We start from the raw sequence: 25307 nt of genomic DNA on the forward strand, positions 1-25307 counted from the left end.
TTGGGCTGCAATTTGATGAGACACAAGCCAGGGATATATAGATATTAATATTAGCTATATTGTATCTATATGTGTGAGAGAGTGAGTTTGCACAGGGATGGTTTATAATTTCTAATTTCACAATAAAACATATTAGCCAACACAACAGGTTAAGACAACTTGTAGGTATGTTTTACAAAAATGTAATTGTGAGTCTTGGTTCATTAAAGGAGAAGCTGACTAGTAATAGCCTGAATAATAATAAGAAAAGATGGCAATCATACTATCATGAACCAACTACTTTTGTCATCAATATTTACTCTTTTCTCCCCACAGTAAATTAGTGTTTCCATCGTTGACTTTCCATCATCTCAATTTAATTTTATCACTCCCTGTGTGTACCATGACATCTGCCAATCTCTGTCCAAGCAACTGGCGGTTTAGGCGAATTGAGTGGAACTTTTTAGTAGAGGGTGAAATAGTTTGTTTTCATATATGTCAAGATTAAGGTATTTTTATCCAGCTGATACAGAGACATTCTAACATGCTGGTTTTAAAACTGCTAGGCTTCTTCAGACATTAGAACTCTAATTAATCATCTGGCAAGTGGTTTATTTAATGTTCTTTTATCAAAGGAGAACTGCCTAAGAGAAGCAAAAATATAAGCACATAGTTTAATCCCGTAGTTCTTTTCCTCAGTTTGATTTTTTGTTTCTTTCATTTTACAGCCTTTATCCCTTCCTTGGCTCACCTTTGTCGTCTTGAGATCCGGTCCATTTTAAAAAGTGAACACCTACAATCTGACCAGTTTATCCGTAAATTGCCCTTGCCCACTTGTCTACAGGACTATCTGCTGTATTTAGATATATTGAGAATAAATGGCATTCCAGAACTGGTGGATGTTCAGGGTGAATGGGATGAAGGAACATTTTACCCAACTCATTCCAGTTCAGAAGACACCAAGAAGGGAGGCATGTGTTGCTGATGCTTGATAGTCCAACTGCCTGAGACTGGACCCAAATGTTGCAGACTTTATGAATGTCGATTAGCAGACTCCACAGGAGAGCTACTGTATCTGCATATTTGCTACTCTAGTAAAGGGTTTTTTTCACATTGCAGTTTACATTTTAATTAGAAATATGTTGCAAGTTATGATGTACTCAACTACATGGAAAGCTTTTTAAAAAATCTGTTCTAGTTCCTTCATTTGTATTCTTTCTTTCAAAAGAAAATTCCTTCCTCTTATGTGGTAAAATCAACCTGTTCAGTGAACATAGTTTCTAGATAGCTATCCCTGTCAGTCACTAAGTTAATGTGAAAAATCCTATTACAGATACTATACATGCCAAACAAAATATGTTTTAAAGTAAAAAATTACAAATTATATGAGTATTCTGTATTTACACGTTTAGAAATGGCCTAGGTGAGCCAGACATCTGAGATCACTGAATGTCCAAAAGGAAAGTGCTTGTTGAGGTAGGTCTGATCCTTGTGATAACGGACAATAATCTGTTTTAATTTGTATGAATTAATTAATCTATAATTAGTTGCTTCTATTCTGCCTTCCATGAAAATGCCTTAGGATATTCATTTTATTATAAAAATATACATAGTATTTTATTTGCAAACCAATAATACTTCCTCCCTCCCAACTTTAAAGACATGAAAATGAAATTGTTGGTACTTAACAGATGTAGATCAGGGTTTATGCACATACTCGATAGAAGAAAAAAGCAGTATTCAGATTAGTGTTTGAACAGCACATACTACAGTGGTATTTGGAATGATGTTATAGTAGAATTGAAATGCTGCAATAATCCCAAATTTCATGTTACATTCATGGACTATTTATTCTAGTTTCTTAGAAATTAGAGTACAAAAGGAATTCAGGTTCAATATGAGTGTGGTGATTTGTCCTATTACTTACTCTAAAAAGTATTTTGGAGTTTCTTACTAATTCTTTTATCAGGAGATTAAGCACCTACCTGTTCAGTGATCCCATATCTGCTGGTTGCAAAGAGGAGTTTAATCTGCTGAATGTATTTATTTTTTTCTTACTAATTCTTTTATCAGGAGATTAAGCACCTACCTGTTCAGTGATCCCATATCTGCTGGTTGCAAAGAGGAGTTTAATCTGCTGAATGTATTTATTTTTTCTTTAATTACATAGCATTAACAATCTCTGTTCTGATTGGTAATGACTTGAGTTCTGGCCCTGTTTGGGATATTTATGGAGGTGGAATGTCTGTTCTTGCTGGCTATCCTCACTCACTACTTTTCTGTTACCAAAGTCCTAACTATGTCATTATCTAGAGCTGGCCATGGTCAAGAATGCAAACAATGGTGAATATTGTAGCTTAAATTAAAAAAATAATTACTGCTGGGTTGGAAAAGTTAGCCATCCTTCATAAATGGAAATGCAAACTATAAACATGAGTGAGAATAGTCTACTCAAGTTCCTTCTTGCCTTCAAAAGATCTTATTAGCTTAGTACCTTTATTTCCGCATGAGGTTTGTACTGAGAGGAATTTGATAACACTGAGTAGAGATGTGCCTGTGTACTGTGCTCTACCAGAGTGCATATGTTCATTGTTAGGATACAATGCTAATGTTGTAATCTTTGGTATCGCCTATATTTTCCATGTGTTATCAAACCGTTTGTCTCATTCAATAAACAATTTAAGAAGAAAATTTTCATGTTGGAGTTCTTATCAAATTTCAACATGCTTGCCTTTGAGTCAGTCTCATTTAGTCTCCCTGCAATTTTCATAGGAGTGGTTCTCAGACGATCATAGTGTGCACCAGTGTTCCCTCTAATTTTTTCCATGCAGGTGCGGAATGAATTTTATTATGTGCACCAATATCGAGGTAATGTGCGGATGTGCGCCACCAGTAGAAACAAAAAGCCTAGATATAATATATATATTTTTAAAAGTTACCATAGGGATAATTACTCCAGCCAGGACAGGTTAGACATTTTAGAACTCACTACTCAAAGAATTAAATTTAAGCATAAGAGAAAAATAAAATCATGAAATGCATAGACCAGTCAAAAAACTGAAATAACAGCACTTTGAAAGAATAAAAGGACAGAGAACATATGTGCATTGCAGGAAGTACCAAGAAGTAACAATAACAACAGCAAAACAAGTATGTGTTGGGAAGGGAGTGTGAAAGAGACTCTGTGTGTGTGTGTGTGTGTGTGTGTGTGTGTGTGTGTGTGTGTGTGTGTGTGTGTGTGTGTGTGATAGAGACTCTGTGCGCGCGCGTGTGTCAGAGATAGAGACAGACTGTGTGTGTGTGTGTGTGTGATAGATAGAGACTCTGTGTGTGCGTGCGCGTGTGTTAGAGATAGAGACAGACTGTGTGTGTGTGTGAGAGAGAGAGAGAGAGACAGACTGTGTGTGTGTGTGTGTGTGTGTGTGCTGGCTGCTGGCTGCTGGGGAAGCCTATGAGAGACTGTGCACTGTCTCTCTAAGGCACTCACCAGGTAGCTCAGACCTCAGCAGCTGAGCTCTCCTGCTCCTGAGCCCTGTCCCCTCTGCCCTGCTCTGCGGAGATGGGGTACAGGGGGAAGGGGTCACCCTGACATCAGTGCCCCTTCCCCCCCCCGCTCTGCACAGCCAGCAGGAGGGTCCCAGGGGCTCCAAGGCAGAGGGCAGGAGCAACACGGCTGCAGAGCAGCGGAGGGAGAGGCACCTGAACACACGCCGCTGTGCGCCATTCTGCTAATCAAGTGTGCGGCACTTGCTTCACTCCGGGGCAGCTGCACGAGGGAACACCGGTGTGCACCACATCTTAATAGAAACAGTTTCCTGGATCACATCCATTCCCTTTCACAATTGTGCAGCCCATTTTCCGCACCTGTAAGTGATCACATATGCCCGGTGGCAACACAGCAATTGTTTATATGGAAAAGTAAGAATAAAGTATTATGTGGTTTTTAGCTGTCTTTCAATGAAATTTAGCAGCTGGAAATAGGAGGCAATTGCCAGCCAGCTCCATCTCATTGTGGATCCCAATAATTGCTCCATAGACCACCAATGGACCAAAGACCACATCTGGAGAACCTATGCTTCAGAAACTCGTCATCTTTGGTTTTAAACTCAAAGCATTGTTAAATGTGAAATAGCGGGTACTTAAAAACAGAAGAGGCCAAATGTAAAGTAAGCTGATAATTGGAATAAAAATATATCCTTTTTACATTATGCTTGTATTGATATCCTTCAAATGCCAAAATGGTTGTGTTTTTAGTAATGTAGAGTGCAGATGTGTGTTTGATAAAATGGTAAAACAGTGTAACACAAATGCATTATTGTGCAGCTCTCACCAGTCAAAACTTTCTGTCTCCTGGCTTGTATTTCACATATGCCCCTAATAGGTGAAGTGGAACAGGTGGTAATTGCAATTGGAGCAATGAGATTCATGAATAATATGTGTTTGTCTCTCTTATCAGTCAAGGGTTACATAACGTTTTACTCACTGGTTTACCATTTGGATGATAAAGCCCATCATGAGTCAGTAAAAAATGCTAATTTTCACTCTGCTTAGAAACAAGACAAAGTATGTGGAGAAGAAGGTATATGTGGTGACCTTATAGGACAATTATTTCATAACTATAATTAATACGAAATTCTGAGGTTAATATGCATGTTTGGATCAAATAATATGAACGTTCCTCTTGAACTAATTCAGAGGATAACTCTGCCAAAAGAATTAATAAATAGAGGTTAGTTTTGTTAATAGTATTTTCCCTCCCAAAGTGCATACAGAACTAAATCTCAGGATTTGAGCCCCCCACTTCCCTCTCAAGTCCAATTTTCAGAGTGGTAGCCGTGTTAGTCTGTATCAGCAAAAAGAACGAGGAGTACTTGTGGCACCTTGGAGACTAACAAATTTATTTGGGCATAAGCTTTCATGGGCTAAAACCCACTTCATCAGATGCATGCAGTGGAAAATACAGTAGGAAGATGTATATACACAGAGAACATGAAAAAATGGGTGTTGCCATACCAACTCTAACGAGACTAATCAATTAAGGTGGGCTATTATCAGCAGGAGAAAAAAAACTTTTGTAGTGATAATCAGAATGGCCCATTTCAAACAGTTGATAAGAAGGTGTGTGTAACAGTAGGGGAAAAATTAGCATGGGGAAATAGTTTTTACTTTGTGTAATGACCCATCCACTCCCAGTCTTTATTCAAGCCACAAATACTCCTCGTTCAAGTTCAGATGTTACCTTAAATTTCTAATTGGGCTGACTTCTGTCTCCCCTTCCATTTCTGTTAGCATGTAAAATGGAAAAAAATCCATTTGCCAAGGCCAAAGTCTGGTAGATTCTGAATTTCAAGATCCTACAACCAAAGAAACTGCCTCATGACACCTTGTCACTGCTGAGCATTTTGAAATATGAACACTTATGATGCTCCCATACATTTCTTCAGCTGGATTACCTTCAATCCTTGGAATCCATGCCAGGTAATGTCTTAGAGTGGTTCATCGTGGGTGAGCATGTCATGCTCTGTGTTCCAGAAATATGGAATGGTATATGGAGTGACATGTACATTGAAACTATCTTCATGAAGTGTGCCATGGTGCTATCATTTGGATTACTCTGAAACCAGAAACTCTCAAGAATTGGGCTCTTAGCCGCCACATATGCAGTTGCCTGGTGGAAGACACTGCAAACATAAATGACACCTATCAAGCACAAATACAAGAGATCCATAAAGAAGAAATGAAGTCAAGAATTACTACAGATGCATAGCTCTGGTTTCCTACTAATGGCTTCTCTATCCATTGCATTGATCTGTTAGACCTCTCACTAAGCACCCAGAGGCAATAATAAATGTTGTCAGTGGCTAAGTGGCACTACCATCAGTCAGTGTGGATGATGTACTTACAATTCGAATTGCCAAATGGAAGTATTTGAATGTAGCTGTCCCCACAGGGTTCTGTGATGAAATACCAAGGAGAGTAGAGATACTGAAAATGACAACAACAACAAAAAGCATATATAGGTTGACCCAGCAAAGGTATTTGACTCTAACCTTATCTATTCAAGAGCGATAGGCCTACAAACCAGTTCATGAGAGATTGACAACAAGCATATTTGATCACATGTATTGGCTCCTGTACCAACATTAGTGTTCAATGACTGGTTTCAAGTCTAAAAAAGCAGCTGCAGACAGTGTTGTCAACTAGACATATTTCACAAGTAGTCACCTGCACGGTCAGTTCCACAGTTCTTTGGCCAGCAAGTAGTATCATCAAGAACTTTGACCAATTTCAGAATGGGAAGTGGCAAGGGGGGATGAAATGTCAATATTTCAAAATGCTCAACAGTGTCATCAGGCAGATTCTTGTGATGGATGGTCTTTAGATACTGAATCCAGAAAAAAACCTTGTGTGGATCCTAAAGGTTGACCAGAATAGCTGCTGGACTACCAAGGAGAGTTGTACATATGAACAACTGACAGAACCCACTGTGCTGTTCCACAAGCAGCCCCAAAAGGGCATCCTTTGTAGAAAAAGTGGGGATGGCTGAGCAATACCCCTATGGCCCACTCCCTGCTGCTTATTCTTCACTTAGCTTGTGGTAAGTCCATGTAAGAGTGAGTTCTTACATACTCCACCGCCCCAGACAAGTAGTAGCTGGTACAGGCCAATTGCACAGAGTCACAAATCCAAAGAGCAGTAGATAGGCAACAGTGACAGCAGCAGCAGCACTTACCTTTTACAATGAGCAAGGTACCAATACAGCATCCCCCGACTGAGCTGGTCAGGAGTTTAGCTTGCAACAGTGGTAAAAGTGCACTCCCTCTATTCCAACCAAAGAAAAGGGAGTTAGTTTATTAGTCACTGGTACATGCTACTCATCTCTCTGCTGCTACAGTTTGTCATGAGTGAGTCAGCTGCCATACAACGCAGCCCCAGTTCCCAAGGGAGATGACATATATTGGCACAGCATGAGCGTGTAGGTAGACAGTTGCAGAGAACTTGAGTCCCAGTGCTGCAAACTCCATGCTACAGGAGCAAGGAGGTGAATGTTCCTTACCACCATCTCCAACTACAGCTGTGAAAAGTTAGCCTTCATATTAGCACATAACAAGAAAGAAAATGCAGTGTGATAAACCCAGCCAGCATACAACAGATCGAGTCTAAGAAAATATGCTCAATACACCATCAAAAGACCTTGATTATCTCACAGGAAGGCAGCCCAGAACTTGAAACAAAAGCCACACATCTGCAGGGTAGCATGGCTACAGGAATTTCATAAACCAGTCCCACAGCCACATCTAGCATTGCTGACCTGGAAAATCTACCCCCTACATTACTAGGAGGAGACTAAGGCCTGGTCTACACTAGGAGTTTATATCGAATTTAGCGCCGTTACATCGAATTAACCCCGCACCCGTCCACACCACGAAGCTATTTAATTCGACATAGAGCTGTCTTAAATTCGACTTCTGTACTCCTCGAAAACGAGAGGAGTAGCGCTAAATTCGAAATGGCAATATCGAATTAGGCTAGGTGTGGATGGAAATCGACGGTAATAGCTCCGGGAGCTATCCCACAGTGCACCACTCTGTTGACGCTCTGGACAGCACTTCGAGCTCGGATGCTCTGACCAGCCACACAGGAAAAGCCCCGGGAAAATTTGAATTCCTTTTCCTGTCTGGGCAGTTTGAATCTCATTTTCTGTTTGGACAGCGTGGAGAGCTCAGCAGCACTGGCAACGATGCAGAGCTCTCCAGCAGAGATGGCCGTGCAATCTAATAGAAAGAGGGCCCCAGCATGGACTGATCGGGAAGTCTTGGATCTCATCGCTGTGTGGGGCGATGAGTCCGTGCTTTCAGAGCTGCGCTCCAAAAGAAGGAATGCAAAGATCTACGAGAAGATCTCTAAAGCCATGGCAGAGAGAGGATACAGCCGGGATGCAACGCAGTGCCGCGTGAAAATCAAGGAGCTGAGACAAGGCTACCAAAAAACCAAAGAGGCAAACCGACGCTCCGGATCCCAGCCCCACACATCACGTTTCTACGAGGCACTGCATTCCATCCTAGGTGCGGCCGCCACCACTACCCCACCAGTGACCGTGGACTCAGAGGATGGGATACTGTCCACGGCCGGTTCCTCGTCGGAAATGTTAGCGGACGGGGAAGATGAGGAAGGAGATGAGGAGGACGAGGCAGTCGACAGCGCTTGCACCACTGATTTCCCCGACAGCCAGGAGCTCTTCATCACCCTTACCGAGATCCCCTACCAACCATCCACAGCCGTTACCCCGGACACCGAATCAGGGGAAGGATCAAGCAGTGAGTGCTTTAAACATCTAAACATGTAATTTTAACATAACTGGTCCACCGTGGTAACACACGTTCCCACGCCATGAGTCCAGTAAGTAGTCTGGGATCATGGCACGGCACAGCATGGCGGCATACGGCCCTGGCCTCTGCATGGTCTCCCGAAGCATTCTTCCCCTCTCGCTCTCCGAGATCCTCATTAGAGTTATATCGCACATGACGCCCTGCTTTAAATTAGGGAGGGGAATGTTAGTATTGGGACTGCTTTACAGCCACGCGGTGGAGGCGGCAGAGGGGCAGCATACAGTGATCTTTCCCGGGGACAGCCGCGAGGTGGTGGGACAGGGGCAGAGCTCATGCTTCCCTGATTGCTGCCAGCAGAGAGTGGCCTTGCATTCAGTGCGAAAGGAGCCCAGTGCTACTATTACATTTTTAAGCTGCCACAAGTCTACGGCTTACCATGTTTTCCTGCAACAAAAGTAGAGGTGTCCTGCCACGCTTCTCTGATCGCAACTGCAAGACCCCAGGCACTGAAGGCGAGGGCCGAAAATTCGACCTTGTCCTGTGTGCGCATGTGAAAGGTCCAGTGCATGGTGTTGTTCACAGAGAAAGACTATGTTCTTTGTTAGCAACTTCATTTATCTGTCTCAGGAATTTACTCCCTTTTTCCCATTCCCACAGACACATCTGCGACTGTCTCCCAACCCAGCCTGGCATCACACTCCCAGAGGCTAGCGCAGATTAGGAGAAGGAAGAGAAAGACGCGTGAAGACATGTTTTATGAACTTATGGAGTGCTCACGAGAGCAGGCAGCCCAGACGACACAGTGGAGGGAGAACTTGTCACAAATGCACAGAGCAGTCATGGAACGGGAGGAGAGGTGGCGCCAGGAGGACCAGCAGGCTACTCGAACCCTGCTTGGACTAATGAGGGAGCAAACGGAGACGCTCCGGCGCCTAGTGGATGTTCTGCAAGACCGGAGGCAGGAGGACAGAGCCCTGCTGCTGTCTATCTCTAACCGCCCTCCCCCGCCACCAAGTCCCACACCCCCCTCACCAAAAGTCCAAAGAAGGAGGGGCGGCAAGGGCCGTTAAAACTTTCAGTCGGCCCCTGCACACTGCTGCAGCAATGGAAGGCTCTCGTTCCAAAGTTTGAAAAGCCCTTTCCTACCCATCTCACAATAGCCCACGTCCAAGTTTCCTCCCCCCCTTTTCATGTGCGGTTCATAATAAAACATCTGTTTCTGTTAAGTACTGTTTCCGAGAGTGTCTTTTAGAGGGGATTCTGTCTGAAGGGGGGGAAGGGGTTTGTTACTTGGACAGGACAGTCACCTGTAGCAGGCTACAGAGGCGGGGGCAGGTCCAGCATCAGGACACATACACAGTACAGTCACCAGTTACCCTGGTCAGTCTGGGAGGCGGTTTTCATGTTCTGGGGTGCGAGGGGGTTGATCTGTGACTTTGTGGCGGGGGAGGGCAGTTACAGATCTTCTGCCGCGGTCCTTATCCTGGATCACAGAGCCACGCAGCAGGGGATCTGTTACCCTCCGCCCCCTGCCAGAAAGTCACTTGGCCGACACATACATGCAGTCCCGCCCAGGACTGCTGGCAGGCTGCGTTGAAACAACCAATCCAGCACTGCGGAGCCTGTCATTCCCGGAGTTTAGAAGCATCATTTGCATCAAAACAATAAACCAGCCCCCCGCCACAGTCTGCGTCCCCGGTTTAAAACATTCCCGCGAAAACAGTAAGAAAGAGAACCTTGTTCAGTAACAAAACGGAACAGATTTTATTTGTTGGGAAGGTGGGGAAGGGGGTATGTAACTTGGAAGGATAGTCAACAGTAACTGGGTAAAGAAACGGGGGCAGGTTCAGTATCTGTGTCCACAAAGTGAACAGTCACTGGAGACCCTGCTCAGTCAGGAACCTGGCTTTCAAAGCCTCCCTGATGCACAGCGCGTCCCGCTGGGATCTTCTAATCGCCCGGCTGTCTGGCTGGACGTAATCAGAAGCCAGGCTATTTGCCTCAAGCTCCCACCCCGCCATAAAGGTCTCCCCCTTGCTCTCACACAAATTGTGGAGCACACAGCAAGCAGCTATCACAATGGGGATATTGGTCTCGCTGAGATCACAGCGAGTGAGTAGGCTTCTCCATCTCCCCTTGAGACGGCCAAAAGCACACTCCACCACCATTCTGCACTTGCTGAGCCGGTAGTTGAATAGTTCTTTCCCTGAGTCCAGTGCGCCAGTGTAGGGCTTCATGAGCCAGGGCATTAGCGGGTATGCAGGGTCCCCGAGGATGACTGTAGGCATCTCCACATCCCCAATAGTTACTTTGTGGTCCGGGAAGTAAAGACCTTCCTGCAGCCGTCTATACAGACCAGAGTTCCTGAACACCCTAGCGTCATGAACCTTGCCAGGCCATCCAACGTAGATATTGGTAAAACGTCCCCGATGGTCCACCAGTGCTTGCAGCACCATGGAAAAGTACCCCTTTCTGTTGATGTACTGGCTGGCCTGTTGGTCCGGTGCCAGGATAGGGATGTGAGTCCCATCTATAGCCCCACCGCAGTTTGGGAATCCCATCTCGGCAAAGCCATCTCTGATGAGCTCCACGTTTCCCAGGGTCACTACCTTAGATAGCAGTAGCTTGACGATTGCCCTGGCTACTTGCATAACAGCAACCCCCACGGTAGACTTGCCCACACCAAAGTGGTTAGCGACGGACCGGTAGCTGTCTGGCGTTGCGAGCTTCCAGAGGGCTATGGCCACTCGCTTCTGGACAGTCAGGGCTGCCCGCATCCGGGTGTCCTTTCGCTTCAGGGCAGGGGACAGCAACTCACACAGTTCGAGGAAAGTCCCCTTCCGCATGCGAAAGTTGCGCAGCCACTGGGATTCATCCCAGACCTGCAGCACTATGTGGTCCCACCATTCTGTGCTTGTTTCACGGGCCCAGAATCGCCGTTCAACAGTATCAACAAGACCCAGTGACAGCGAGATGTCCTGGGCGCTGGGTCTCATGTTCTCAGAGAGGTCGGAGCTAGTGTCCGACTTCATGCCGTCACGGTGGTGCCGTAGCCTCCTCTCATGATTGATCTGCAGCTGCCTCTGGTACAGGTGGAGGAGAAGCTGCGAGGCGTTGAGAACTGCCACAACTGCAGCGATGGTCGCAGCGGGATCCATGCTCGCACTGCTGTGGCGTCCGCGCTGTCAGTAATCAGAAAAGCGCGCGAACTGATTTCCCACCGGCGCTTTCAGGGAGGGAGGGAGGGAGGGCGTGAGTGACGGACGGATGACGACAGGCGCCCAAAAGCACCCTCGACACATTTTTTTACCCAGAAGGCATTTGGGGCTCGACCCAGAATTCCAATGGGCAGCGGGGACTGCGGGAACTGTGGGATAGCTGCCCACAGTGCACCGCTTCCAATGTCGACGCTTGCCCCGTTAGTGTGGACTCACAAAGTCTCACAAAGTCGAATTACTGTCCTTAGTGTGGACACACACGTTCGACTTAGTAATATCGATTCCACATAGTCGAATTAACTAAAATCGAAGTACTCTCGTAGTGTAGACAAGGCCTTAGCAATTTTCAGCCTGCACCGCCGTCTCTTCCTGGAAAATGTACTGCCAGGAGCAGATGGGGGTGCAGGCTGAAAATTGCTAAGTCTCCTCCTAGTACCGTACTGCAGATGCCAAAAAGACTAATAAAAATGATCCCACCTTCCAGCTGAACCTGCAAAGCACTATTAGCACCTATAGGTCTGAGTTCACAAAGCAGTAGCACACAGCAGTTCATGGAAACAGACACATAACTATCCAACTGACTTGCAGCTGTAGTCAGAACTAGTGTCATCACCATGTTACTCGCCAGAGCAGCATTTCATAAGCACATTCAGGCATGGCAACAATGGGCTGAACTATTGTTTGTCATATAAAAAGACCTGCTCTTTCACCCACCATCTCCGAAGGACAAGATGGAGAGTGGAAATGCTGGCAGATGAGTGGGGTAACCTAAAGATGCTTCTGTCACGTTGCTACTGCTGATGTAGCTAACATTGTACAGGCTGCTATATAAGATGTATTATATAAGTAACTGTCCAAAGGCCTAGACTGCTCCTCCAAGATCATTTCACTTGTGATTATGCAAAGTAAATATATTGACAGAATAAAGCACAATTTCTGAATCATAACATACAGTGCTTTCTTATATTGTGTTTCAAAGTCTCTGTACATTCTGCGCATTGCAGGCTGCATTGTGTTAAACTGTGGCGTACTAGTTAATCTGAGGCTATTGCAAAGATTCTCATGTGTCCATTGTACTCATGCAAATATATCTGGGAATCTCACACATGTGAGAGACCACCCATTCTTATAACACTACATGTTGGTTTCCTAAAACACAAAGCACAAGTGAGGTGCAATCTGCTTCTGATGGGGTTCGGTTCTGTTCTGTTCTGCTCAGGCTATGGTGACATGCTCAGGGCAGACAGAGGAAAATTATGGTTAAATTACCACTAACCTAAGGAAAGAAATAGGACTAAAATATTAGGCCACATTTTTCATGCAAACATCACCATAATTTAGGAGGGTTTGGATGTACTGGGAAACTGAAAAGAGAAATGAGAAAAGGAATGTGTTACAAGGAACTCCCCAGAAACCTTTTTACAAATGAATGATGTCAAAGCAGAAACAAACAGCTCGCAGCAGCACTGGTCTCTATTCAAACTGGCCCACACAGCTATTGTCACTACTGGGAATTGTTACAACACATCCAGTGTGCACATGTGTGCGAACAAAGTGCTGATAAGAAAGCCCAAGTGTTCACTTACAATAACACTGAGTCTGCAATGTGCACGTCAGTGGTGTTTAAATACAAATTTAGAATATTACTCCACTTCATCTTTCTGTCTATCCATCCGGCTACTTCTATTCCCTCATCACTGTTGTATCTGAGGCCTTGGTGAGTGGAATTTGAGAGAAAGGGGTGGGGTGTTACCTCGTAGCTTAACTCAGTAACTACAGAGCCATAATGTGCTATCAGGAAGCCATGGGATCACCATCATACCACTACTGTGAGGAAATATAGATGGTATCTATTTATTTCACTGTGTCAGTTTAACCTGTCATTACCTCTATGGGCAGGTGGAAAGATTTTAAAAATAAACAATTTATTCATGCTTTGTAAGGACATTAAAAAAACCTCCCTAAAACCAGACGAAACTCCTCTCAGATATGGTTTTGTAATTAGCCCCATGCTTATGGTGACCATTCTGAGTTTTCTGGGGGAGGGGTATACACAAACAACTACCTGAGGTGGTTATAGGGCATGTACCTAGATAGATAGTATGACTGATTGCTAAGTGTTAAACACTGAAAATGCACCTCCTGGTTTTGGGCTGGCTGGATGTAGGGGTGATGATATAGATTATTAATACAACATAAGATTTGTGGCTTCTGCTACAGTGAAATCCTGTGTAATTACAGGCACCACCTATTATTAAGGTTGCCCAACACTTCCCATTATAACACCCTGTTTTCAGTTGCTTATAATTTTGCCAAACTTCAATCATTTGGGTTGACATTTTTCATGACGTGTCTGCCTCAGGCTGTTTTTTGTTTGTTTGTTTGTTTGTTTTAACCAGAATGGTTTAGCCTTTTTCAAGAATAAGGTTAGGAAAAAATATTTTTTGCCCATGTGAGATTCTGGTGGCCTTTTCTTTGAACATCTCTAGTGCCCAATACTTTGGAGCAGGGTCTTGAAATGTATCAGGAGGGTGGCCTTAATGTCAGGGATGAGCCTTTTGCTATGAAAATCTGCCCAAATTTGGCCAAGTTACAAGCCATTGCAAATGGTAGTTTGCACATGCTCAATAGAGCCTTCTTAGATTTTAGCAGTTTAATTTTCTGAAGATTCCATCTGCACTGGACATGTTCCAGCCTGGGACTAAGCAGGATTTTCCATGCAATTCTATCTCTGAGCTGCTGTGGGTCAGGTTGGGTCTAGACAGTTTGTCTCTGCTGTGCTCTCAGTGACCCTCTGCTGGGCCCAGCCAGGTTGGAGGAACAAGGTACCAATACAGCACTTGAGTTGCTTGAGTTGAATGCAGAGGGGTAAAAGCTGGACTTATGGGAGTGATGGGGGATTTCACTGGGACAAGGAGTCTTCTGGGGGGATTGGGAGTGGGGGTTCTGGTGGAAGGGGACTGGGAGTCGTGGTGGGAGATAGACTGGGCACTGAAGCGGTATGGGGGCTGGCTTGACAAGGAGATTGGAACTGAGAGCCAGTGGGGCCTGGGAAGGGGGGGGGGGGGGAGAGGCAGATCTGATAAGGAGCTTTAGGGGGCGGGGCAGGAACTGGGCCTGGCTGGACAAAGACTGGGAATAGGAACCAGGGATTTTCCAGACTAAGGAAATGCAATAGATCTAATCTACCTGGATTCTAGTAAAGAATTTGATACGGTTCACCACGGGAAATCATTAGTTAAATAGAGAAGATGGGGATTAATACAAGAATCAATAGATAGGTGAGGAACTGGTTAAAGGGGAGACTACAACAAGTCATGTTGAAAAGTGAACTGTCAGGCAGGAGGGAGGTTACTTAGTAGAGTTCCTAAAGGATTGGTTTTAGGACCAATCTTATTTAACATTTTCATTAATGACCTTGGCACAAAAAGTGGGAGTGTGCTAATAACATTTGTGGATGGTACAGAGTTGAGAGGTACTGCCGATATGGAGGAGGACCAGACTATGATACAAGATTTGGACAAATTTGAAAACTGGAATAATAGAAATGGGATAAAATTTAATAGTGCAAAGTGCAAGCTAATGCAGTTAGGGACTAACACCACGAATTTTTGCTATAAGCTGGGGATTTATCAGTTGGAAGTGACAGAGGAGGAAAAAGACCTGGGTGTATTGGTGATCACATGATTACAGGATGATTATGAGCTACCAATGTGATGCAGCTATGAAAAACGCTAATTCAATCCTAGGATGCATCAGGCAAGGTATTTCCAGTAGATATAAAGTATTATTGCCATTATATAAGGCACTGGTGAGACCTCATCTGGAATACTGGGTGCAGTTCTGGTTTTCCATCTTTACGAAAGATTAATTCAACTGATGATCAGAGGAATGGATAATGTATTTTACAAGAGGAGACTCGAAGAACTTGGCTTGTTTAACCTAACCAAATGAAGGATGAAGGGAGATATGATTGCTCTCTATGAATACATCAGAGGATAAACACCAAGGTGAGAGAGGAGTTATTTAAGTTAAGGACCAATACTGGCACAAGAACAAATTGATATAAACTGGCCATAAAAATTTTTAGGTTTGAAATTAGATGAAGGTTTCTAACCATCAGAGGAGTGAAGTTCTGGAACAGCCTTCCAAAGGATGTAGTGGGGCCAAAAAACTTAACTTGTTTTAAGCCTGAGCTTGATAAGATTATGGAGAGGATGGCACTACCTGCAATGGCATATGGCTCATCCACAATTGCTATTAGCAAATATCTCCAACAGCCAGAGATGGGACACTTGTGGGGGAGAGCTCTGAGTTACTACAGAGTATTCTTTTCCCTGTGTCTGGCTGGTGTGTCTTGCCCACATACTCAGGGTCTAACCGATTGCCATATTAGGGATCAGGAAGGAATTTTCCTCCAAGTCAGATTGGCAAAGATCCTGGGGGAGGTTCGCCTTTCTCTGCAGGGTGGGGCAGGGGTCACTTGCTAGTTTGAACTAGAGTAAGTGGTGGAGTCCCTGTGACTTAAAGTCTTTGCATCAAGATTTGAGGACTTCGGTAACTTAGCACTGGTTATGAGCCTACTACAGGAGGGATGGATGAGGTTCTGTGGCTTGCAATATGCAGCTCAGACTAGAAGATCATGATGGTCCCTTCTGGAAGATGGTAGAGCAAGGTGACTGGGACTGTGATGGGAGTCCAGAGGACTGAGAGGGACAGAGCAGAAGGGGTCATGCTTTGGGGGATAGGCATGAGAATCTGTGTCCCCTAGAGCATACACCACTCCAGAACCTGGAATGGAACCCAAGATTCCCAAGTCTCACCATTCCTCTGCTGTCAGCAAATATCTGCAAAACCTACTGGCAACACATGTGTCTCATCCCCCTCTACTGCTGGGCTACACAGAAGATGACCGCCTACTGCTGCTGTCAGTTACTCCATTAGCTTAAGTGGCAGAAGTTTGGGCAGTGGAGCTAAAGGTCAATATGAGGCCAAAAGATGGAATTTCTGTGTTTTCAGTTTGCTTTTTTAAAAACACATGCAAAAACTATATTAAAAGAAATGCCCCCTGAATAAGAACCCTAAATTAAAAGAACTTTAAGGTTGCAAAATCAAGCACTCGAATATTAGGAAATACCACAACTGAGGTTGCTTGTACAAATCTGCATAATCGTGTGGCAGTATCGCTACATAAGGCAGGATTCCTCTTCCACTTCGCACTCTCCTGTGTGATTCTCCTCCCCTCCCCAGTTATTAAAAGAGCAACGAAGGCACCCAAGCAGTACCAATGCAGAAACTAAAACCACAGAAATGTACCATAATATATATGCTACATAAAAAAGCAGCCATGGACAGCAGATACAAATAAAACCCAAGCTCCCCCACACCACCACCAATCACAAGAAACAATATTAACCCTGGGGAGCCAATAAAAAGCCACATCTGTTTCTACTGATTTCCTTTAGAACAATTCCACTTGAAATTAATATTGATCCTCAAAATTGGCCTGTGCTTTTCACTAGCTGCAAAAGATGATTTGCATCACAAACTACCAGAAACTTCAGAATTACAGACGCGTCCTTTTACAATGTGATTTTACTCTGTGGGGAAACTGCAATGAGAGCAGTTTTACTACAACAGGAGTAACCATAAATATTTTATGTGCAATTCAGCCTTGGGAGGGGAAGTGGGAGAAGGGAGAACCTCTACAGAAATAATTGTACCTTTTCAAAGTGTGTTGGGTAGCAGTTCCATTATGCGCTGGAAGCATGGATGTCAAGTGTGATTGATTTCTGTGCCTGCAAAAACAAAAACATATAAAAATTCAAATGGCATTGGCCCATGCACCAAGCTGAACAAATTGAACATGTCAGTAGAATATTTAGGGACAAAAGAAATGGGCTTGTCCAGAGGCCCAGGGCTGGGTTAAGACATAGGCACTAGTGGTCCATGCCCATGGCCCCAACTTGGTGGAGTCATGAGATTATATCAGAATCACAGTTTTTGCTTCCTTATATAAGTTTCTAGCCATCACAGAAAAGCTTGACAATGTGCCCAGAGTGTAACCAATTCAGCTGCCTGAGTCTGCAGAGAGAATGATACAATAGCTCTGGGAGGGGAACTGCCTCATGCAGCCTGCTAGGGTGTTAACTCCAGGGCTCGCTGTTCTGTAGTGCGCCCATCAGCCCTCCCCCCAGTGGTCACTGTGTGGCAGGAGGAATAAGTGCTGCAGGACTGGAATACCCACCCACCCAGATATACCCTGGCTACTAGAATAACTAATGGGGAGCTTCTTTGTTGCAACCCCTGCCTGACTGGGCCTAGGGTGAGGATCCTTGTGGCCAGCTCTGCTGGTTCAGAGCAGAAGAGATTCCTGCTGTTGCGCCTGGGAGGCAGAATGAGGGTGGGGTGCCATCCAGCTGCAGCTACTTGTTTGGCAGGGGAGGGCAGAATGTGTGTGTGGGGGAGGACCCCCTGCTGCCACCACTCCAAGGGGCGTGGGGCCAAGTTGCATGGCGATAGGCAGAGTCACTAGACCCTGTGTCGTGCTATATCGAGGTTCCTGAATGCCTTGATCAGGCCCTGACGAGTTTAGCGTCTTCATTTTGTCTCATTTGTTGTCCTCCAAAGGTTCATTGCCAGCACTAGCTGATCATTTAGATCTTGGATGACTATTACCTAGTTATCAATATGGACAATGATATTTTTCATTTCAGAGCTGCTCTGGCAAAGTCTTTAGACCATCAGCAGAGCATTTAAAAACTAATACAAGTGCTGTTACTAGTTCAGTAATAAAAATGAAACGGGTTGGTAGCCATTCAAGTTGCACACTATGAATTTTATTTTAAGTCTGGGGTCTTGTTAGGATGCAGGAGCTGTTAAATATGTAACTCCTTCTAGGCTCCAATGCCAGTGAATTCATTAACTTCAGTTTGGCCCATAGAGAGGAGGGCAAGCCCCTGGAGGCTAATTCTTCAAGCGTTACTCATTGACTTCAATGGGCGTTGTGGCCAACTAAGGACTGCAGGATTTGGCCTTGTGTGCAGGGCCGGCTCTAGGTCTTTTGCTGCCCCAAGCAAAAAATTTTTTGGCTGCCCCCCACCCCCTACCAGTGCCCTCCCCCACCCGCACCCTCTGCCACCCCAGCCCTGGGCTCTCTCTTCCCCCCCCCACCCGCACCCCCTGCCGCCCCAGCGCTGGGCTTTCCCTCCCACCCCACCCGCACCCTCTGCCGCCCCAGCCCTTGGCTCTCCACCCCACTTGACCCACACCCTCTGCCGCCCCAGCCCTGGGCTCCCCCCACCAGTGCTGACTCCACCCACTCCCCGCTCGCCTCCAGCCGGTCCGGCGCTGACAGGGTCGGGATAAGCAGCGGGGCTCCCGGGCCGTGCCTCAGCCCAGGGTCCCTCCAGCCTGGGCTCCCGCCTCCAGGACTGGCCGGGACCCAGGAGGGCAGAGCTGGGGGGACCGCCCCGGCAGGGAGCTGAGGAGCTGGGGCAGGGCAGCCCCAGATGGAGCGGAGCGCCAGAGAGCGGGACGCAGGCCCCGCACAGCAGCGCCCCGCCCTCTATGGCCCCGCTGCTGCTGCTGCTTCTGGCCACCCTGCTGCAGCCCCTGGGCGGCTCGGGCCGCTTCGCCCAGCCCCAGCTGCGGCGCTGCAGGGGCGGTCACCCTGTGGCACCTGCAGGCAGCTCCGTGCGCCCCGTGGGGCGGACCCCAACCATAGTGTCCCCTGCTCGGAGCCCGCCTGGCCCAGCCACAAGGTGTGGGCGCTGCTCCCCCGCAGCTAGTGGCGCGAACCGCAGCGGCCCCGGGGCACCCCCAGTGCACGATGTGCTGCTGCTGCTGCCAGGGCTGGTTCTAGGCTTTTGCCTCCCGAAGCAAAAAAAAAAAAAAAAAGATGGCCGGAATGCCGCCCCTGAAAATGTGCCGCCCCAAGCACGTGCTTGGTTTGCTGGTGCCTAGAGCCGGCCCTGCTTGTGTGCAATGGGGATAGGATTGTACTTTCAGTTTTGCAGTGGCTGTCCCACAGTCCTTCCACAGGAGATTAGAATGAATGGAAATCTTACAGTCTTTAGGACATAAATGCAAGACTTTTTTCTCTGCCACAGCTTCCACACTAAGGGCTGGTCCACACTAACCCCCCACTTCGAACTAAGATACGCAACTTCAGCTACGTGAATAACGTAGCTGAAGTCGAAGTATCTTAGTTCGAACTTACCACGGGTCCACAGGCGGCAGGCAGGCTCCCCCGTCGACTCCGCATACTCCTCTCGCGGAGCAGGAGTACCGGCGTCGACAGTGAGCACTTCCGGGATCGATCCGGGATCGATTTATCACGTCTAGACAAGACACGATAAATCGATCCCAGAAGATCGATTGCTTACCGCCGGACCCGGAGGTAAGTATAGACGTACACTAACAATAAAAATGAAATAGATGGGAGGGAACCAAAGATTAACATCAATTAGGTGACATGGTTAACCCAAATCCATCCTGAAGCCACAGATACGAGCTCAGTATAGACACATTATCTAGAAAGACAGAGTAATGCTGCTTTTCAGCATAATTAAGACTCACTTGGTCACAAGGGAACATGCCATGGAGAATGACTGCTCTCTGCTGTACCTCTTTCACCTCTCTCATTCTGCCCCTAATTCTTGCAGAGCTCTAATCAAATGAAGTCAAATGCAGATGTTTCTGTGCTGAAACATCCGTACAATCCTTGGGAGCAGAAGGAGCACACTACAAAAAAAGCTCTTCCCTGCTCTGCATCTGCCTACTCAGTTCAATCTGCATCATCTGGGACATGAGGGCAACACCAGGGCACTAAGATCTTTAACTGGACCACATTCTTTAAAATTGCTGGAGTAATATCTCCCTGCAACTCAAATATTTTACATTTTGTATAATTATTTGCTGGTGGGAAAATACACATTTTATATCTTGGGATGGAAATGAAGCTTCTGAGTGACAAATGACAAGAAATGCACTTAAACTACAGCATCACAGAGCTCTCATTTGGAAAGCATAGGGTGGCCAAACAATGTTCTTGGGGTAGAGAGATGCTCAGAGTGTTTGGCCTGGGAATAAACTCTATGAGCTCTCTATTTTGAGTCAATAAATGTCTCAGCCTGTGTCTACAATGACATAAGACTACTGTTCTCTAATGGAAAAAATATAATTCAACATAATTTAATCAGGGAAAAGAAGGCTGCAGTTTGTTGACAACAGCTATTGATTGGTAATATAATTGAGGGCTTGTTGGAAAATTATTGAAAATTAATGACATAATTAGCTTAAAAAATCACTATTCCTTAAAAAAGAAATGGTACTGTAATCTTTTTTACTGATTTGTTATTTCCTTGCTCTTTTGAGGGCTTGATTTGACAACAGAGAAACTAATGTAAAGGAAGACCTTTGATGACTAAACAGTCACAGAACACAAGAAGTATCAGGCTAAGATAGAGGGGGAAAAATCCCACCACCCAAAGGAGGCCACGAATCTTCAAGGGAGGGGTGCAGAATAGATCATGAATATTACTATAGCCTATAGACAGTAGTAGTAGTCATGGACTGGCTCCTTCCCTTATGGAAACGACCTATAGAATTTAACTGAAAATTATATCTTTTTGATAGGTGCTTTGGACCATCCTATAGAATTCAATAGAGAATTCTAAATAGCAGCAATATCCCTGCTATATAAATTCTATAGGATGGCTCAAGTACTCTAAGGAAAAGATAAGGAATCTATAAGTTAACAAAGCAGTTTCTAAAGAACCGCATTACATTTCTATAGAACCCTCCTGGTTTCAGAATTCTCAAATTCGAAAGGACCGTTCCATATGTGCATAAGTCTGTTTAGTCAGGGTTGGTGCAAAGGATGAGGATTTCACCCCTACATAGCTGTGGAAGCCATCTATCTTCAAGGAACTTATCTATAGAGCTCTGCGTGGATAAAAAATTTGTATCTGCACCCGATCCGCAAACAAGGTCTCCGCAGATATAAAGTGGAATCCGCAGATTTGCAGGGCTCTACTTATCTAACACGGGACAAACTCCCCTTAACTTCCATATGAATTGGATCAACTCTAAATGTGCCTCTGCAGACATAATTTGCCACTGCTTATGCTCAGTACAGTTACCAAATGCTTGCAACTTTGCTATTTGGTCTAACCACATCACATCTCCATTTGTGTCTACTTGCTCCCCCTTCACCACATCAAACAAAAACTACTTGGCTTCACTTTTACAGATCTTCATGGCTTAGTTCTATCAACTGTTAAACACTATTGAGTTTCAGAGTAGCAGCCGTGTTAGTCTGTATCCGCAAAAAGAACAGGAGTACGTGTGGCACCTTAGGCCTGGTCTACACTAGGCTTTTATGTCGAATTTAGTGCCGTTACATCGAATTAACCCTGCACCCGTCCACACCACGAAGCTATTTAGTTCGACATAGAGCTCTCTTAAATTCGACTTCTGTACTCCTCCCCAACGAGAGGAGTAGCGCTAAATTCGAAATGGCCATATCGAATTAGGCTAGGTGTGGATGGAAATCGACGCTAATAGCTCCGGGAGCTATCCCACAGTGCACCACTCTGTTGACGCTCTGGACAGCAGTCCCAGCTCGGATGCTTTGACCAGCCACACAGGAAAAGCCCCGGGAAAATTTGAATTCCTTTTCCTGTCTGGGCAGTTTGAATCTCATTTCCTGTTTGGACATCATGGCGAGCTCAGCAGCACTGGCAACGATGCAGAGCTCTGCAGCAGAGATGGCCGTGCAATCCCAGAATAGAAAGAGGGCCCCAGCATGGACTGATCGGGAAGTCTTGGATCTCATCGCTGTGTGGGGCGATGAGTCCGTGCTTTCCGAGCTGCACTCCAAAAGAAGGAATGCAAAGATCTACGAGAAGATCTCGAAAGCCATGGCAGAGAGAGGATACAGCCGGGATGCAACGCAGTGCCGCGTGAAAATCAAGGAGCTGAGACAAGGCTACCAAAAAACCAAAGAGGCAAACGGACGCTCCGGATCCCAGCCCCACACATCCCGTTTCTACGAGGCACTGCATTCCATCCTAGGTGCGGCCGCCACCACTACCCCACCACTGACCGTGGACTCTGAGGATGGGATATTGTCCGTGGCCGGTTCCTCGTCGGAAATGTTAGCGGACGGGGAAGATGAGGAAGGAGATGAGGAGGACGAGGCAGTCGACAGCGCTTGCAACGCTGATTTCCCCGACAGCCAGGAGCTCTTCATCACCCTTACCGAGATCCCCTACCAACCATCCCCATCCGTTACCCCGGACACAGAATCAGGGGAAGGATCAAGCAGTAAGTGCTTTAAACATCTAAACATTTATTTTTAACAGAACTGGAATATTTATAATATTAACAATGGGTTTTTCATTAAGTCATTTAAACATATAAACTTTTATTTGTAACAGAACTGGAATATTTATAAAATCAACAATTGGTTTTTCATGATTTCTTTGCCTTAGGTGCTTAACTATTGAGTCCCAACTATTTTTAAAAAATCTAACAATGTCCGGATTTTCATGATTTTGCTGCCCAAGACGCTCCACTCTGTAGTCCCTTCCAGTACAGCTACACCAAAATCTGGTCTATATGTCCGGGAATTGACACGAAATCCTCATGGGAGATCTCTACGTAGCTCTCCTGGAGGTAATGTTCAAGCCTGTGCATCAGGTTCCTTGGCAGGGCGATCTTATTAGGTCCACCATGGTACAACACGTTTCCACACCAGGACTCTATCAAGTACTCTGGGATCATTGCACGGCAGAGCATGGCGGCATACGGCCCTGGTTTCTGCATGCTCTCCCTAAGCATCCGTTCCCTGTCGCTCTCCGAGATCCTCATCAGGGTGATGTCGCTCATGACGCCCTGCTTTGAATTAGGGAGGGGAATGTTAGTATTTGGACTGCTTTACAGCCACGCGGTGGAGGCGGGAGAGGGGCAGCATACAGGGATCTTTCCCTGGGACAGCCGCGAGGGGGTGGGACAGGGGCAGAGCTCATGCTTCCCTGATTGCTGCCAGCAGAGACTGGCATTGCTTTCAATGCGAAAGGAGCCCAGTGCTACTATTAAAGTTTTAAGCAGCCACAAGTCTACGGCTTACCATGTTTGCCTGCTACACAAGTTCAGGTGTCCTGCCCCACTTCTCAGTTCGCAACTGCAAGACCCCAGGCACTGAAGGCGAGGGCCGAAAATTCGACCTTGTCCTGAGTGCGCATGTGAGAGGTGCAGTGCATGGTCTTGTTCACAGAGAAAGACTATGTTCTTTGTTCACAACTTCATTTATCTGTCTCAGGAATTCACTCCCTTTTTCCCATTCCCACAGACACATCTGCGACTGTCTCCCAACCCAGCCTGGCATCACACTCCCAGAGGCTAGCGCAGATTAGGCGGAGGAAGAAGAAGACGCGTGAGGACATGTTCTCAGAACTAATGGACTGCTCCAGAGCCCAGGCAGCCCAGCAGACACAATGGAGGGAGAACTTGTCCCAAATGCACCGAGCAATCATGGAACGGGAGGAGAGGTGGCATCAGGAAGACCAGCAGGCGACTCAAACGCTGCTTGGACTAATGAGGGAGCAAACGGACACGCTCCGGCGCCTTGTGGATGTTCTGCAAGACCGGAGGCAGGAGGACAGAGCCCCGCTGCAGTCTATCTCTAACCGCCCTCCCCCGCCAACAAGTCCCACACCCCCCTCACCCAAAGTCCAAAGAAGGAGGGGCAGCAAGGGCCGTTAAAACTTTCAGTCAACCCCTGCAGACAGCTCTAGCACTAGAAGGCTCTCATTCCCCAAAATTTGAAACGTCCTTTCCTACCCACCTCACACAAGCCCCCGTCCAAGTTTCCCCCCCCCCCGTTTCATGTTTGGTTCATAATAAAATATTCGTTTCTGTTAATTACTGTTTCCATGATTTTCTTTTGGAGGAGACTCTGTCTGAAGGGGGGAAGGTGCTTGGTAATTGGACAGGACAGTCACCTTTAGCAGGGTACAGAGGCGGGGGCAGGCCCAGCATCAGGACACATACACAGTGCAGTCACCAGTTGCCCTGGTCAGTCTGGGAGGTGGCTTTCATGTTCTGGGGGGGGGGGTTGATCTGTGACTTTGTGGCGGGGGAGGGCAGTTAGAGATCTTATGCCGCGGTCCTTATCCTGGATCACAGAGCCACGCAGCAGGGGATCTGTAACCCTCCTCCCCCTGCCAGAAAGTCACATAGCCGACACATACACGCAGTCCCGCCCAGGAGTGCTGGCAGGCTCCGCTGAAACAACCAGTCCACCACTGCGGAGCCTGTCATTCCTGGAGTTTAGAAGCATCATTTGCATCAGAACACTAAACCCGCCCCCCGCCACAGTCTGCGTCCCCGGTTTAAAACATTCCCGCGAAAACAGTAATAAAGACAACGGTGTTCATTAACAAAACAGAACAGATTTTATTTTTTGGGAAGGTGGTGAAGGGGGTTTGTAACTTGGAAGGATAGTCAACATTAACTGGGTAAAGAAACGGGGGCAGGTTCAGCTTCTGTGTCCACAAACTTAACAGTCACTGGTTACCCTGCTCAGTCTGGAACCTAGCTTTCAAAGCCTCCCGGATGCACAGCGCGTCCCGCTGGGATCTTCTAATCACCCGGCTGTCTGGCTGGGCGTAATCAGCAGCCAGGCTATTTGCCTCAACCTCCCACCCCGCCATAAAGGTCTCCCCCTTGCTCTCACACAGATTGTGGAGCACACAGCAAGCTGCTATAACAA

At 46.2% G+C, this 25307-nt stretch overlaps 1 protein-coding gene across 1 annotated transcript in view; it reads left to right on the forward strand.

Annotated features, from left to right (window-relative positions):
* ASB3 (ankyrin repeat and SOCS box containing 3) overlaps positions 1 to 964 on the forward strand; it is a 114683-nt gene extending 113719 nt beyond the window's left edge. Inside the window, exon 11 of the mRNA XM_065401193.1 lies at positions 708 to 964. Coding sequence (XP_065257265.1) covers positions 708 to 964 — 257 coding nt within the window. The remainder of the gene's footprint in view (positions 1 to 707) is intronic.
* The last annotated feature ends 24343 nt before the right edge of the window (positions 965 to 25307 follow it).

This window comes from Emys orbicularis, chromosome 3 (assembly GCF_028017835.1).
Source record: "Emys orbicularis isolate rEmyOrb1 chromosome 3, rEmyOrb1.hap1, whole genome shotgun sequence".
Classification (NCBI taxonomy): Eukaryota; Metazoa; Chordata; order Testudines; family Emydidae; genus Emys; species Emys orbicularis.